General features: G+C 37.3%; 3 protein-coding genes across 5 annotated transcripts; 1 reads left to right on the top strand and 2 right to left on the bottom strand.

Moving 5' to 3' along the window:
• The first annotated feature begins 3,862 nt into the window (after positions 1-3,862).
• Positions 3,863-9,982, top strand: LOC109165028 (ribosome biogenesis protein BOP1 homolog). Of its 2 annotated transcripts, none has more exons than XM_019313624.1 (18): positions 3,863-4,156; positions 4,477-4,550; positions 4,803-4,973; positions 5,345-5,499; positions 5,605-5,722; positions 5,834-5,935; positions 6,681-6,837; positions 6,938-7,046; positions 7,144-7,246; positions 7,383-7,533; positions 7,616-7,748; positions 7,835-7,941; positions 8,193-8,260; positions 8,377-8,437; positions 8,671-8,898; positions 9,029-9,113; positions 9,357-9,535; positions 9,639-9,982. In XM_019313624.1, exons 1-18 carry the CDS (start codon positions 4,018-4,020, stop codon positions 9,722-9,724), a joined length of 2,226 nt encoding a protein of 741 aa, XP_019169169.1. In that variant the 5' UTR covers positions 3,863-4,017; the 3' UTR covers positions 9,725-9,982. The 2 variants fall into 2 exon arrangements, with proteins under 2 accessions (XP_019169169.1, XP_019169168.1); XM_019313623.1 differs by having other exon boundaries at positions 3,894-4,161; positions 4,479-4,550.
• A 548-nt stretch (positions 9,983-10,530) lies between these two features.
• On the bottom strand, positions 10,531-12,676 carry LOC109165036 (nifU-like protein 2, chloroplastic). Of its 2 annotated transcripts, none has more exons than XM_019313636.1 (4): positions 12,564-12,676; positions 12,344-12,467; positions 11,176-11,489; positions 10,531-10,886 (listed from the first exon to the last, which is right to left on the bottom strand). In XM_019313636.1, exons 1-4 carry the CDS (start codon positions 12,636-12,638, stop codon positions 10,695-10,697), a joined length of 705 nt encoding a protein of 234 aa, XP_019169181.1. In that variant the 5' UTR covers positions 12,639-12,676; the 3' UTR covers positions 10,531-10,694. The 2 variants fall into 2 exon arrangements, with proteins under 2 accessions (XP_019169181.1, XP_019169182.1); XM_019313637.1 differs by having other exon boundaries at positions 11,176-11,486.
• A 761-nt stretch (positions 12,677-13,437) lies between these two features.
• Positions 13,438-14,501, bottom strand: LOC109165037 (WEB family protein At3g51220). The gene has a single exon (XM_019313638.1). The coding sequence runs from the start codon at positions 14,327-14,329 to the stop codon at positions 13,634-13,636; it is 696 nt and encodes a 231-aa protein (XP_019169183.1). The 5' UTR covers positions 14,330-14,501; the 3' UTR covers positions 13,438-13,633.
• Between the last annotated feature and the right edge of the window lie 1,357 nt (positions 14,502-15,858).

Below are 15,858 nucleotides of genomic sequence, written 5' to 3'. Positions count from 1 at the left end.
AGAGTTCACTGAATTCTTCATCACCAGTGTCGACGAGTTTTTGTTCCCAGGAGGTTTACAGTTGTTAGTAAGTGGAAAGACGAATAAGAAAGGCTTTAATAAATAAAATTTGTGAAATTATCTTTTTGTCCTTAAATTTAATAGCTCGTGGATGAAATTTTAATGGAGGACCAAAATGGTTAACATTTTCAAAGTCTATGATTTAATTGGGTAAGAAAAATTGTCAAGGACCAAATTGGTAATTTCACAATAGTCGAGGAACCATTTCGGTAATAAACTCATTTTTTCATGTTTTGTCCCACGACTATTGAATCATTTTTACATTTGGTCCCTAAACGACGTAAATTTTTTGTATATTTCGTATTTGAATTGTGAACTTTTAAAATATAAATTGTGTTTTTAAGTCAAAACACATAACAATTGTATAATGGAATTTGTGAATACAATACAGAGTCATTAAATCATAATCTGTTAATATTGTGTGACGATGAGAAAGTCTAATCCAATACAATTCCAAGGCCAACGTGTGAAATCATCAAACCTACGTCATTACCGACTCGCAACACATCACCTCCGGTATACTCCTCGGGCTACGACATCATGGACATGTCCAGTGTAGCATGGGCCTATGCTCCGGTATCCGGGAACCAGGAGTTTGCTGCCATTGTTGCTGCATCATCGCCGGCGACAACGAGATTGGTCTGCGCCGGGGGTTGAGTCGTGTATCGTTTAAAACAGTAGACGGCGGTGTGGCCGTGTGAACGACAAATCTGACACCGCGGCTGACCACCCCTTCCACGTCCAGAGCCACCGTGTCCTCGACCCTGTCGGCCGCGGCCCTGTCCACCGCGACCCTGGTTACGTTGTCGGAGCCACCGTCACCAGGCGGATGCCGATTCTGTCCACGTCCAGCATACATAGCCGTCGGGAGTCGGCGAGGCCTCCATCGTTACCCGTCGGGAAGTCATCGGAGATAATGAACTCTTGAGCCTGCAAGAAGTCGGAGAGCTAGGGAATGGAGACGGTTGTACAGGTCAATGTTAGGGAGGCCGCCATTGCACGAAATTCTGGATGAAGCCCTCGGAACACATACATATTCTGCTCGTCGAGGGAAAGTGGCCGCCGGCCAACGCCAGGGCTTCGACAATGAGTTGTGCTCTGCCGAGATATTCTGCCGGAGAGTGACTGCCTTGACAAAGAGACTGGAACTTTCCTAACAGATTCAGACAACGAGCTCGTGTTGACGATCCAAGGGCCGACGTGACAGACTCCCACACCTCCCGCGAAGTATTCCGGCCAACAGCCAAATACATAACCTCGTCTGAAAGCGAGGAGATGAAGAGCGAGAGGATCGACTAATCCTATTGTATCCAAGCTCTATACGCCGGGTTGGGCCTCGAGACGGCGACAGTCGCGGCAGAGGCGGAGTCGGCGGAGGATGGAGCTATGTCGATGGTGGCTGGTGGACACGGTGTTTCACCGTCAACATAATCAAGTAACCCTTAGCCTCGGAGGAATGGAACTAATTGGGTGCGCCAAAACAAGAAGTTCCTGGTGGTGAGCTTAATAAAGACAAAGTGGTGAGCGGTGGAGAGAGTGTTTTGGGTGGTGGTTGGAGCGGGAACGGCGGCGGCAGTCACCGTCCGCTCGGAGGAATTGGTTGACATACCGATCGGAAAGTTGGAGAGAGGTGATCGAAGATTTGGAGAGAGGCGATCGGAGGGTTGGAGAATTTTTAGGAAGATTATATCGTTGGCTAACTGATACCAGATGAGAAAGTCTAATCCAATACAATTCCAACAATATATCAGTTTACAATTCTAAAGGAAAAGATAACGGCCCTGTTTGGTAAAATGGTTGTTAGCTGATAGCTGTTAGTTGTTAACTGATTGTGTTAATTAGAGGGTATAAATAGTTGATAACATTAGCTGATTGTAGAAAAGTGTTTGGTAAATTCTGTTAGCTGTTAGCCGTTTGGTATAATTTCTTTTCTCAAAAAGCTAATTGAAAAAGTTGCTTGGGGTAACTTTTTCAATTTTAGCATTTTGGAGTTGCAAAAAGTTAATTAATCAAACATTTATATTGATATTTTAACTAAATCAAACAATTAATAGTGGTCAAATAAGCCAAAATTGGCCTATAGGCAAATTTTTTTACCAAACAGGGCCAACATAAAACCTTCATGTCTATTAAGTTAATCACAGATGACTAACTCTCTACCACACAAATATTAACTATAGCATAATAATAATATGGAAATAATAACATTACTAACAGTGACGATATTTAAAAGGAACTTATAAATGCAAAACAAAGTAATCAATTACATATATGTTAACATTATGTGTTCGTAGTATACAAATTGTGACTTTTTAAAAGATAAATTGCCAAGACTTGGTGGTCTAATGACACCAAGATTGGACTCTCATATAGAGTTCGAACCTTAGTGGATGTGGTATTGATTTTTTGTCCTTCAGAAGGTTGAGATTGTGAAATAGAGTTAGTAGCATTAAAAAAAAAAGATAATGTGAATATTTGGTCTCGGGTCTATCTTGCAATGTGGATTTTTTGAAGAACGAAAATTCACAATAGAGTCACTACTCCATTTGAGGGAAAATTATGCTGTGCAAAATTGTCACAATTGTGTATATAGAGCTCAACAATTATGAACATATAGTTTTATAATTATAAACATAAAATTCAGTAATTATGAATATAGAAGCGTATCCATCTTATAAGGTGGACACGGTTACACGGTATAACAATTGCTAATAGAGTTCAAATTTGTGACCTATTATTTGAGAGAGCCCAATTAAGCTAATAAGGGCCAATTACTAAAAATACATTATTTGTATACTGAATGTACATTATTTGATAATATATAAAAAATTATATACTTTCAAATTATGTATTCTATGTATACAAATTACATAATGTTAATATATTAAAAATTTACTTCTTTATTTATGACTCACACAAATGTGTGGACCATGATCCATGGAATAATAATTGAGTTATAAGCTACTTGATAAATTCACAATTATATAATTGATAATTACTAAAAAATAAAAATACATTATTTGTGTTCTGAATGTACATTATTTGATAATATATAAAAAAATATGTACTCTATGTATACAAATTACATAATTTTAGTATATTAAAAATTAAAAAATTACTTTTTATTTATGGTTCACACAAATCTGTGGACCATGATCCATGGAACAATAATTGAGCTATAAGGGGGTGTTTGGTTGGATGGAAGTCAAATTCTATGAAAAATGTTTTCCTAAAAAGTGTAGGAAAATGTTGTTTTATGTTGTTTGGTTGGATGGAAAATCTTTTCCATAGGAAGTTGAGTTCCTAAAGTTGAAGGAAAACAAAATCCTAGCAAGACATTGGTATTTTGTTTTCCAAAGGATTTGGGAAGAAAGTATTACAATATTGGACTATTTTACCCTCCTCAAAGTTTATTAATTAGTAATTACACATGTATATATTATTGTTAAGGGCATATTGGTCTTTATATTCATAATTCCTTACCATTCCAAACCCAACCAAACAATAGAATTCATATTCCTAAAATTTCTTTTCCACCAACCAAACAATAGAATCCATTTTCCTGGTAATTTGTTTTCCATAGAATTTGAATTCCATTTCCCATCAAATATTTTTCAGCGAACCAAACGGGCTGTAAGTTAGTTGATAAATTCACAATTATACTTTTTGTTAAAATTGTGATTAAGTTATGTACTTTTTTTTTTTTTTTTTTTTTGAAAAAAACTCAAAGAAAAGTTATGTACTTATGCTTTTCCATTGAATAAAATTATGATTCAATTATACTCCGTAATATTTTATCTATATGGTTCTTTTTAGTGAACTTTTTCCTTTAATATTCCAAATACAAATAAGAAAATAACTAAAACCTTGTTAAAACCCTAGCTATATACCTGTCGGCTGACTTCCCCTCTTCTTCCCTCCGGAACGGCCATCTACTGAGTTGCAGGTAGAGGAGCTATGAAGGTGAAAAAAGGGACCGAGCAGGAACCAACGAAAGAGGTAGAGGGAGAAGAGCAAAAGAAAATAGATGCGGTAGCTAAACAGTCTGAAGAAGACTACTCTGATGAATCCCCGGTTGTTTCCGACGACGACGATGATGAGGTTTATTTTTGCTTTTATTTTTCATAGTTTAGCTGAAAGGATGCAGAATAGCTCAATTTGTACCCACTAGTGGATTTTGCGGGTTTACTCTTTGTATTTTCGAGATCACTGGGTTGACAGACAGGTCGAAAAAATCGATAATAATGTGTATGCCGATTGTTGGGTTAATGTTTCAAGAATTCGTTTTGTGCTCTGGGTCTGTGCATAGTGTTGCAAGCGTGACAGGGATGACTTGTTTGTATTTTTAGCATTCTTGGTTGTGAATTCCCTATGTATTATTAAGTCTTTATTTTAATTTTTTTATAATGTGGTTATAGGAATTTTCTGAAGACAATGGCTCAGTGAGAGAGTCAGGGACAGACGAAGAAAGTGAACTCTCTGGTAGTGAGGTATATAGTAATTTCATCTGTGTTTTGCAGCATTGATCAGGCTATGAGTATAAGAGCAAAAACATTTGGGGTGTCTAATTTCTGTGATTCTTGTTAGTCACTGGTCTGAATGTACCCATGAGGCATAAAAGTTTGCAGCTTTTTATTTAATTTAATTTTTAATAAATTATTAAACTAAGAGCAGTTCTGTTCTTGCTCTTAGAATCTTTTACTATTAGTTATTTATTAGAGTTCTTCTTGTGGTTGTTGCAGGATGTTTTTGTCTCAAGTGATGGTGATGATGCCACCACCAATGCAGATGATTTAGCTGGTGCTGGCCCAAGTAACAGTAATAGAGATGACTCGGGTCATAGTGATGTAGATGATAGTGAAAGTGATGACTCCCGTCCAGAAGTTGAGGAGAGTGACTCATCTGAAGATGAGGTATGTTTCATATTTCTATTTTTCGAGAAATGCTTAACTGTCTCAAGGCGTTTCTAAAAGTTGGTGATGAATGGGGTAAGAACTTGCTATATGGTTTTTACCAGTTACTTTTGCTGGTAAGGAATCCAAACAGTTAAAACTTGTTTTTATTTAAAGTAGTGAAGACATTGTCTTTAGGTACAAGCTTATGCATCAAAGCCTGATTGTATGTTATCTTAAAAATATGAAGCACTGTTACTAGCTAAAAATATTTCTCTGGTTGGAACTTGTTACCTAGTTATTATCACAGGTCCTTACTCATGCCATTTACCTTTTTGGCTTTGCTTACTTTTCATGTTTCATCCATTTATTGGATATGTTTTGCCAATCAGGTTGCTCCTCGTAATACTGTGGGGAATGTTCCGTTGAAATGGTACAAAGATGAGGAACATATAGGATATGATCTTGCCGGGAAGAAGATCAAGAAAAAAGAGAAACAAGATAAATTAGATTCATTTCTTGCCAGTGCTGATGACTCCAAAAATTGGTGAGTTGATATTTATGTGTGTTTACAGACACACACATGATGCATGTATTGGTTTACATCCAATTTCAAACTAAGTATGAAACATCCTACATTCATGAAATTTAGGCGTAAGATTTATGACGAGTATAATGATGAAGAAGTGGAGCTGACCAAAGAAGAGATCAAAACGATTCGCAGAATGCTGAAAGGGAAAGCACCTCATGCTGATTTTGATCCTTACGCAGTTTGTACCCTGTCACCTAGTTATAAACCTTTTCTATGTAGCTTGTAGCTAAAACTTCATTTTCATTTAAAGCAGTGATGACAGAGTCATTCTATCTCCTTTATTTTGCAGCCATATGTGGACTGGTTTGCCTGGGATGATGCAAAGCATCCGCTTTCCAGTGCTCCAGAACCAAAGAGACGTTTTATTCCTTCAAAGTGGGAGAGCAAAAAGGTTAGATTTCATATACTGTTATTTTAATTTGTGCTGCAAGATGTTTAGTCTTTTCCATCCTTTTTCTTTTTCCTTGTTACATATATAGACATATTGTTCCCAGTAACATGTAACAATTATCTGCTTTCAATATTGTTCGTTTCATTTGCTTTATTGAACCTTTGAGAAAAAGCAGTAAGGCACATAAATACATAATGAATGATTGCACCTTTGACTTGAGGTTTATCTTGTAAGAACTTATATTGTAGTTACTGCACTGTGAACCAGCATTTTTAAGCATAAAAATCTGTACCCCTCCTAAATCTTCCATTTGCATGTGAATGGGGGCAGTCCTATTTATACAGGTTGGGTTGATGAAGTATAGTGTACTCCTCCGTTCCATATATATTGTCATGTTTGACCATACACATAGATTTAGGGGATTATATTTAATGTATTGACTAAGTGATATATTTTTATTTTTTCCCATAGAAAATGTACTTGTGATTTTTTTCCCTTATAATAAATGCAGAAGGTTTTTAAAGGGTTTTTTTTGGTAATGAAGTAATAAATGTTGTATTTAGGAAAGTAACAAACTTTGTGGGGCATACCTATTTAGGAATGAAGACAAATTTTGAGGGACAAAGGGAGTAACTCTGATGGTTAAATAGAAAATGTGAACTACTGACATGATGCCTTTAACATATTTATTACTGCCAAATTTCACTGTGATTATAGTTATAATTAAATTTTCATCTGGATCCAGGTTGTTAAGTATGTACGTGCAATAAGAAAGGGGCTAATAAAATTTGATGAGAAGCCAAAAGAAGAACCAAAATTCTATCTTTTGTGGGGAGATGATTCGACTGCAATGGAAAGACAAGGGTTATCTTATATTCCTGCTCCAAAGCCTAAGCTGCCAGGTTTACAACTCTCCCTAAATATCCTTGGCATTTCACGGTTTTCACCTTTTCAAAGGGAGTAAGGGATAGCATTTGGTGTCTTACCTAAGTGTTGTTTCAGGTCATGAGGAATCATATAACCCCTCTTTGGAATATATCCCAACAGAAGACGAGATCAAATCTTATGAGCTTATGTTTGAGGAAGATCGGCCAAAGTTTATTCCAAAACAGTACATTACTGCCTTTTTAACTGGTCAAGAATAACTTTTTTCACTTTGCTCCTTTCAGTTGAATATTTTAATCCAAATTTGTTTTGGTTATGTTTAGGTTTGAATCCTTGAGAAGCGTTCCAGCATATGACAAATCTGTCAAAGAAACATTTGATCGATGTCTGGATCTTTATTTATGCCCCAGAGCTCATAAAAAGCGAGTAAGTAAAGAGAACTGGTACCAAGTGTGCTTGTTTTAGTTCAAGAGTTTTCCACAGACAAAAGTATCTGGATATTTTATAGCAACTGGAATCTTTTAATCACAAAGTAAGCCTACATCTTTTAACTCTTCTACAGCTAAATATTGATCCTGAGTCCTTGAAACCAAAGTTGCCAAGCCGCAAAGACCTCAGACCTTACCCAACAACTTGTTATCTTGAATATAAAGGTCACAGCGGTCCTGTTGTTTCAATTTGTACAGAACCTAGTGGGCAGTGGATTGCTTCTGGTTTGGCTTCTAACGAATTTTTCATTGTCCTTAAGTTATAAACTCATATAGAATCATGATACATGAACTACTATTTCTTAAGGTTCAAAGGATGGAACTGTGCGCATATGGGAGGTTGAGACTGGAAGATGTATAAGGATTTGGGAGCTGGGGGAAGCAGTTCAGCATGTGTCTTGGAATCCAGTGCCCGAGCTTCCTATCTTGGCAGTCTCTGTGTAAGCATAATGAATTACTGGATATATTCATTAATTGATGCGGTTATGATAGCCTAGAAAATATCTTATGTTAACTAATTATGTAGCGGACCAGATGTATGTCTTTTGAATGTTGGCCTTGGGAATGAAGAAGGACAAAAGACGGTTGAAGAACTATTGCGTGTTCAGACACCACCCGTGACAGATGACTCTGGTCAGTCTGATGTGAATGCTTTTTTTTTCTTTTTTCCTTTTGGTCAGACCACGAGGTGTCCTGAGCAGGCCCTAACTGTAGGAGGCAACTTTAACTCTTTAAGCCATACCATACTCAAACTAATTCCCGTTCGCACCAGGCTGGTCCAATTAAGGGCAAAGTGCTGGCCAGATTGTGATGTGAATGCCTTTAAGCATATTGTGCAAAAGGTTAATATGTTAGCTGTCCTTATTTTTTTCTTGGTGTCTCAGACAGTGGTTCCCTTGTGAGCTGGTCTCAGGATGATAAGTTTGGAGGAATCAGGTTAAAGCACTCTAAGGTACTTAAACTTGGTTTCGTTTTCTATTATATTGAGTCTTCATCAGACACTGCAGTGGTGATAAATTTGAAGCCTTTATACGAGTCTGACTTCTGTACGTTCATTGAGTTTTGCAGACAGTTACTTCTGTAGAGTGGCATCGTAAAGGAGACTATTTGTCAGTAGTGTCGCCATCTGATATCCTCTTTAGTGCATTGAAACATCCAATCCAAGCTTATTTTTGAATTGTCTTTCAGTTGTATGTGATTACCGTTCTAGGAATTTGCTTCCATTGGATTGTACATTCATGAACCCATTTTCATCATCTGCCTGATATTCTGGTTCTTTTGGCTACCCGAATCATGTTTTGTATAGCTGTGACATTTATTTTGTTTTTAATTGCTTGATGTTATTTCTTAACCCATTCATACGGGACGCAAGAGCAATATTTATTCATCAACTCTCAAAGAAGAATACCCAACGGCTTCCATTCAAGCTGCATGGAATTCCGGTTTCAACTGCTTTCCATCCTACTCGCTCTCTCTTCTTTATATCAACCAAGAAATTTGTTCGTGTCTATGATCTGCTGAACCCAAAAGCTATCAAGAAACTTGAAACCAAATTACGTGAAGTATCCTCTATTTCCATTCACTCAAGTGGTATGTTTCTAAGCCTTCTCTGTGTTGTCATATGAAACTAATTTGAGTAATTTCCTTGCAATTGTGCCTCCTTTTATCTATCTGTCTGCATAAGTGTATTCTTTTCATGAATTCATACCTTCATATGCAGGTGATCACGTCATTGTTGGAAGTAGAGAGGGGAAACTGTGTTGGTTTGACATGGACCTTTCATCTCAGCCTTACAGAGTTCTCAAGTAAGTAAAGGAAAAAAACCTTTGGACATGGTCAAAAGAATCGATTCCTTATGTGAGATGAATAAAGTTAAAAGCTCGAAACTTTGTGCTTATGCATGTTTATTCATCCGCTGCAAATTGAAGGATTTTGACCGAAATCTTTATTGGTTTTGGCATTTGTGAAGTTCCGTGACTAAAGCTTTTCATCCGGTTATATTTGCCATTGTTTATCTCTTCATGCGATTTTCCTTTTTCAAATCTCAGGTGTCATCCAAAGGACATTAACAAAGTTGCCTTCCATCGTTCTTATCCTTTGTTCGCTTCATGTTCTGATGACTGCTCTGCATATGTCTTCCATGGAATGGTTTATTCAGATCTGAACCAAAATCCCCTAATAGTCCCTCTGGAGATTCTCCGGGGTCACGCCATTGAAAATGGAAGAGGTATTTTTTTGTCCTAAACGTTTGGCGGGCGGGGTCAAAGCAGTGAAGCACATTGCCTAACTATAAACGTCTTTTGCTGACACATTATAATTTCTACTTTCAGGCGTTCTTGACTGCACGTTCCACCCGAGGCAGCCGTGGTTATTTACAGCAGGCGCCGATTCTGTGATCAAGCTCTACTGTGACTAAGATCACTGCACCTAAAGGGAAGAGTTTGAAAGATGTTCACAGACCCACAGATTCCTTTCAATTGTAAGGCAACAACCTTAATGTGGAGGAAGGAAATGGACATTGTTGTCTGTTTATTCCTCTTCATTTGGTCTACAGTTTTGTTCTTGTTTCTGTAGTTGGGAATCCATGTTTTCAACACTAATATTCTTTACCATACCAAACAAGTACACTCCACATTGCCAAAGTTGAAATGAGATGTATGGTTCCGTTTACTAATTGGAGAATTTTTTTTTATTTTATTTTTTGAAGAAAAAAAGAAAACAAAAAATTAAAGTTTATTTTAGAGATTTTTTTTTTTTTTTCATGACATCCGGTATCCTTGAGATTACTTCAATTGTTATACCATGGAGTCATGAACCATGAACTAGAGTCTATCTTACATTATGAATTTTGGTCGAAAAATTATGTGTTTGCAGTTAATATATCATGTGTCATCAGTTATTAAATTATGTGTTAGAAAATAAATTAAAGGTATATAATATTATAATACATAATCCCCTCATTGTATTCGTTCATTGATTAATTGATTTTGTTCCCTAGAAAAAACATAAAACTGAATGTTATTTTGAACTGTAGATCAAAATGCAAGTGGATTTTAGTTCATGGTATAATTTGCCAATTAGTTTGAACAAGCCTTGTGTTTACACTAAAAGTAAATTTATCAGAAATGAATTTGTAATACACTAAAAATGAACTTTTAGTATATTAAAAATGAATCTTTATGTTAGTGATTTAGCTTACAACGTAGAACATGGTTCATGGTATAATGATTGGCAACACCCTCCAAATAATTGCTGCAATATAAATCATAGTGTTCCAAGAATGGTTGAATTATGAACTACCAAGACTATCTTCCCTAAGAACAACACAACTTATACTATTTACAGAGCTTCCTGTACTTTCAGCTATCATTGAGAGCTGTATATATTTACTGTAAAAGTTGAACTGCAGCTATTGCAGGGATCTTCTCCCTTAGTTTCTGAGTCACAGCAACACGAACCGTCATCACCCCTGCTGCAGGGCCCGTGATTCTAACCTTTACGATTGGCTCCTCGATTCCAACTAGTTCCAATGTTCCACCGGCTGCCTCAATGAGATATGGTCTTATCTCTTCGAGCACCTAGATTTAATAACGAACCATTCACAACAAAACTCGAAAGAAAAACCAAATATACATCAAGCAACTCGATATAAATATCCTCGTCTCGTACCATTCTACACGAGTATATTGTCAATAGAAACAATCAAATCATAGTTTCATTCTACTCCCTATTGCATCCATGTGTCACATGAGCTAAATACGTGATCAAACCAGCCATTTTAGAGAAATGTGAGTGACGATTTTCCATTATTCTCGAAGTAATATCTCGAATCTACAGAACACGTAAGGACTAGAATGGATCACATACCTTCTCTATGTTTTCTGCATTAAGCTCGAGGCCAGTTTCTTCGTCTGGTATGGATTCAACGGCAGAAACCTCGGGGATCTTTTCCATCAAACGACGCTCAATGCCCATCTTCATCGTCATCACAGAACTGGGGCAGGAGCCACACGCTCCCTGAAGTTTTAACCTAACAACATTGCCATTGATTTCATGCAGGGCAACGTTACCTCCATCAGCAATGAGATATGGTCGAATTTCATCCAATACACTCTCGACATTCTCTGCTGTCAGCGGTACGCCCACTGCTGAATGAGGAGCTGCAACTGCCCTTACAACTGCATAACATCACAGGGAGGAATCCAATTCAAATTTAGAAAGTGCCCAAAAACTGAAAAACTCGCCGTATACACCTAAGGGCAACCCCAGCCAAGTTGGTCTGTTGACTTAGTAACCACGAGGTTACAAGTTCGACTCGCAACAGGAGTGGCCTATTGGCCTTCTTGGTTTGAGTCACTCAAACCTCTCTACTCCTTTGCCGGCTAGGGTTAGAAGACAGGATTTACCTAGTGCATACACACATATAGGCCATGTTTGGTAACATAATTAGCTCATCAGTCAATTTTGACTTATTTGACCAATATTAGCTGTTTGACTTGATTAAACAATCAATATGAATGTTTGATTAATTAGTTTTTGTAAAGATTTATTGCCCCAAAATGCTAAAATTCAAAAAACTGCTCAAAGTAGTTTTTTCGATCAACTTTTTGAGAAAGTCATTTTGCATGTAATCATCTATAAGCTAACAACTAATTTACCAAACACTTTTTTTACAATCGGCTAATGCTATCAACTAGCTAAACTCACTAACCCAATTAGCTAACAACTATTTACCAAACACCCCTGTAGTGGCTGCAGGTTGCCCTCTTCACCAAAAAAAAAAAAGAAGTGAAAATCACTTGACTAATACCAACCAAAAGTGATGAATATAAGTTTAATCTCCAGAACCCCACAGATAAAGGAAGAATCATACAGTAAAATCATTAAAATTCACAAACCCTTTGTATGAAAGCACTAAAATTTCAAGTAATTGGGAGAAAGTTTAATACTTTACGATTCGTAAAAGGTATTTATAAGCAGTGGAAAGGACAAGTGCAGAAGATAAAATCCCAAGGGGGGAAACAATCAACTTCACCTAGCTGCGGCTTTGGGCTGCCGGAAAAATGAACTCTTGGTACTAAGCGTGACGGCGGCGGCGGCCGCCGCAATGGGTTGCGCCTCCGCGAGAGTGAAACCGTAGAGCCCAGAAGACTGGAAATCTGCAGTGATTGAACAAACTGGTTATTCGAAACTCGAGAACAAAAAAGAAAAAATTTAAAATGCACATAGTGTGTTATGTTGTTAGGAAAGCAAACCTTTAGAGGAAGAGAATGGAAAGAGGATTCAGGGATTTGCAAGGCTCCACAGGAAGATGGTGGGTTCAAAGCCATAGCTGATTGAACTCTGGGGCTACAAATTTCTGGTAATCAGATTTACCCACCCACCCACCTCCACCTCCACCCTCCCTCCACCACCCAAAATTTCATTCACTCTTTGCTAGTGGTGGAGAGGTTTTATTATGTATTTTAGAAATACTTGTGTACTCAAATTTTAGGATGTCATACTCCATAATAATAATAATAATAATAACAATAACAATAACAAAAGTGAGATTTAAAAAATAAAAAGATATATCTATAAATTTTTTGGGGTGACAATGAAGAAAACGTGCAATCATAATTCGATAATGTGTACTGAAAAATTGAATAAATTTTGTCTTGTGACCTTAGCTGACAAAGGATCACAATGAGTAAGCTAATATAAATTTACCTGATCGGTTCAAACTAAAAAGGTCAATAAGACAATGAGATTTTTTTTGAGATAAATCATGAGAAGAAGCTAATTAGAAATTGGGATTTTATAGATGATGCACACAATCGCCCGTGCAACAGTAACACACTCCATCGAAAGAATGTTAGTGAATCATACTCCCTTTATTCGACCACTCATTTAGGAATCATTATAATAATTTTTAAAGTTATGTAAGATGGTCCATCCTAGCTAATTACCAAATTACCAAATACAATAAAAATTATTATCTAATATAATAATGACACGTGAATATAAAAAGAAAGGAGACATAAGAGAGTGTAATAGGTATAATGCCGGATAAGACATGAAATTAAATGAGGAAAAAAGATTATATCACTACATCCACAATCTACTACCTGAATACTAACTGAGTGTTAGTGCGGGCACAAGCATCATATCTATCATCATTATAAAAAGTCATGCACATTAACATAAGGTAATTGGAATACAAATGGTACAAAATTATGGGGTTTAATTTTGCTCACATATCATTAAAAAAAAACAATTTGAATTTAGTATTTAAATTATTCATGCATGCATGCATGCATGGGGGTTGAGGTTTCATCATATCAATTCAATTAAACCATGCATGAGAAGATGAAAAGAGAGGATTGTTCATCGCAATCGGCGACGACGACCCTTTCTTCCTCGTAAACAAATCCCCCACAAGTGGAATTATCGGCTTCTTCTTCGCCATCATCTTCTTCTTCCTATCACCGCCTCTCAATACATCCGCCAAACTCGGTTTCTTGATGATCTCGCCGGCGCCGGCGCCGGCGCAGATTGACCTCGCATCCGCCGCCGCCGCCGCTTTTGCCGCCGAAGCCGCCTCCGCTTGAGCCAGCTTCGACATATTCTTGTGAAGCTCGGCGTTCAACGACGCCAGCGCGATTTCCGTCTCCGATTCCCTCTCCCTCAGCTGCTTCAGCTCCGCCTTCGTCTCCTCCAGCTCCGCCTCCAGTTTCCTCAGCGTGTACGCCACCGCCGACTCCTCCTCCTCCTCCTCCGCCGCCGCCGCAGAAACTACGTCGTGGGATTTTGTAGTCGGGGAGTAATAGCACGGCGTTTCATGCTTGGGGAACGCGAAGGGAGGCTTAGACGAGGAGGACTGTGAGTAGACTTCTCCGGCCAAGAACCGCTCCCCGAAAATCGCCACCGCTTCTTTCACCGACCGGAAAGGGCGCGAGGTATCCACGTTGGCCCGGTAGTCTACGGCGGCGGAGGGGAGAATAATGATGGGTTCTTGATTTTCTGCAGAATCTGCTTCCATGATATATATATGGTTTAATTAATTAAATTTTGATGGAAAAGCTAGCTAAGAAGACCGAGATAGCTAGATGAGATGAGAGCAATGCAGGTTATAGCTAGGGAGAATGAAGAGACAGTATTATGGGATGATATATCATCGGATATGGTGTTGAGTTTCCTTAGCTTATACTTCAAACATGTTATGGTCGGAGAATGATCTGATGTGATGATGAAGAAAGGTTTGTGTATATATATAAGGTAAATTATATTGATATATGGCGGGTGTGGGATATGGATGTAGTTGAGATATACCGTGGTTTGAAGGGGAAGATATGTGGGATTTTGAAGGTGGAGGAAGTAGACTACTCAACTGCACCACTTACCATATATATAGCTCTCTCTCTCTATATATATATAGATTTTGGTTCCTGTGAGAACATGTCTTCCTATGCGGTCAGTGCAACATACATCATTAGGTATGCATAAATGCACCATACAGTGTTCGAGAATACACCAGAATGAAATGTCAAAAAATGCACCACAAAAAAAAAAAAAAAAATACACCACACATAATGGTGTATTTTCGAACATTGTGTGGTGCATTTATGCATACCTAATGGTGTATGCCGCACTGACCGCACGGGAAGACATGTTCTCACAAGAACCTGACCCTATATATATGGGAAAAAGTTCAAATGCCTCGATCTCCTTAGTGCGACGGTGTGGCGGAATATCAGAATACACCAACCGTGTTAACAATTAGCACCAACAGTGTAAGAGAAATACACCACAATGAAATGTCAAAAAACACTAAAAAAAAAATACACAACAAACCCAAAAAAAATACACCATATAACTCACCACACTCCAATGGTGTATTTCTAAACACTATATGGTGTTTTTACTCACACTTAATGGTGTTTTTTGGTGATGCTTACCTAATTTATGTGTGTTTTTGTAGTGCATTTTTTAACGTTGATGGTGTATATTTGTTGAACTATTAGTGACGCCACAATTGAACCTTACTATATATATATATATATATATATATATATATATATATATATATATATATATATATATATGAATTGGTTGAAATTATGCATTCATTTGTCAACCTAGCTAGTTAGCTAGATCACTATTTACATTTTCATTCATCCCCTTCTTGACGACGCTAATTAGTTATCGACATTGCTCAACTTAAATGTATGTAATCTTGTTTAGTTACTATTTAAAGAAAAAAAGATTGATCTTTTATTGCAAACTGTAAAATAATATTGACCAATTTTTGGGCGGTAAGAAATTTTACCTACGCTCCCCAGGCCAAAACAACTCTTCAATATATATTTGAAAATGTTATTTTGTGAATTATGATGTTCCTTTTTGTGATTGATCTTGGTGAAAGTCTTCTTACATAATACGAGATAAAATGAGAGAGAGAAAAACTAGAATATAAAATTGAGCAGAAAGATACATAAACATTCTCATTTATTTGATAACAGTCCACTTCATTACACAACACGTAGAATCCTAAAAACTAAGAAAAATAAA

Source organism: Ipomoea nil, unplaced genomic scaffold, assembly GCF_001879475.1.
Source record: "Ipomoea nil cultivar Tokyo-kokei standard unplaced genomic scaffold, Asagao_1.1 scaffold3069, whole genome shotgun sequence".
Lineage (NCBI taxonomy): Eukaryota > Viridiplantae > Streptophyta > Magnoliopsida > Solanales > Convolvulaceae > Ipomoea > Ipomoea nil.
Note: the sequence above shows the minus strand (reverse complement) of the source record. Positions and strands in the feature narration are given on the sequence as shown.

Coding starts and splice junctions, on each gene's coding strand:
- LOC109165028 (XM_019313623.1), top strand. CDS start 4,018: ATGAAGGTGAAAAAAGGGACCGAGCAGGAACCAACGAAAGAGGTAGAG. Junction 4,974..5,344: donor GTGACTCATCTGAAGATGAG/GTATGTTTCATA, acceptor TTTGCCAATCAG/GTTGCTCCTCGTAATACTGT. Junction 9,114..9,356: donor CAGCCTTACAGAGTTCTCAA/GTAAGTAAAGGA, acceptor TTCAAATCTCAG/GTGTCATCCAAAGGACATTA.
- LOC109165036 (XM_019313636.1), bottom strand. CDS start 12,638: ATGGCTTTGAACCCACCATCTTCCTGTGGAGCCTTGCAAATCCCTGAA. Junction 11,490..12,343: donor CAGCCCAAAGCCGCAGCTAG/GTGAAGTTGATT, acceptor TGTGATGTTATG/CAGTTGTAAGGGCAGTTGCA. Junction 10,887..11,175: donor ATGCAGAAAACATAGAGAAG/GTATGTGATCCA, acceptor TATTAAATCTAG/GTGCTCGAAGAGATAAGACC.
- LOC109165037 (XM_019313638.1), bottom strand. CDS start 14,329: ATGGAAGCAGATTCTGCAGAAAATCAAGAACCCATCATTATTCTCCCC.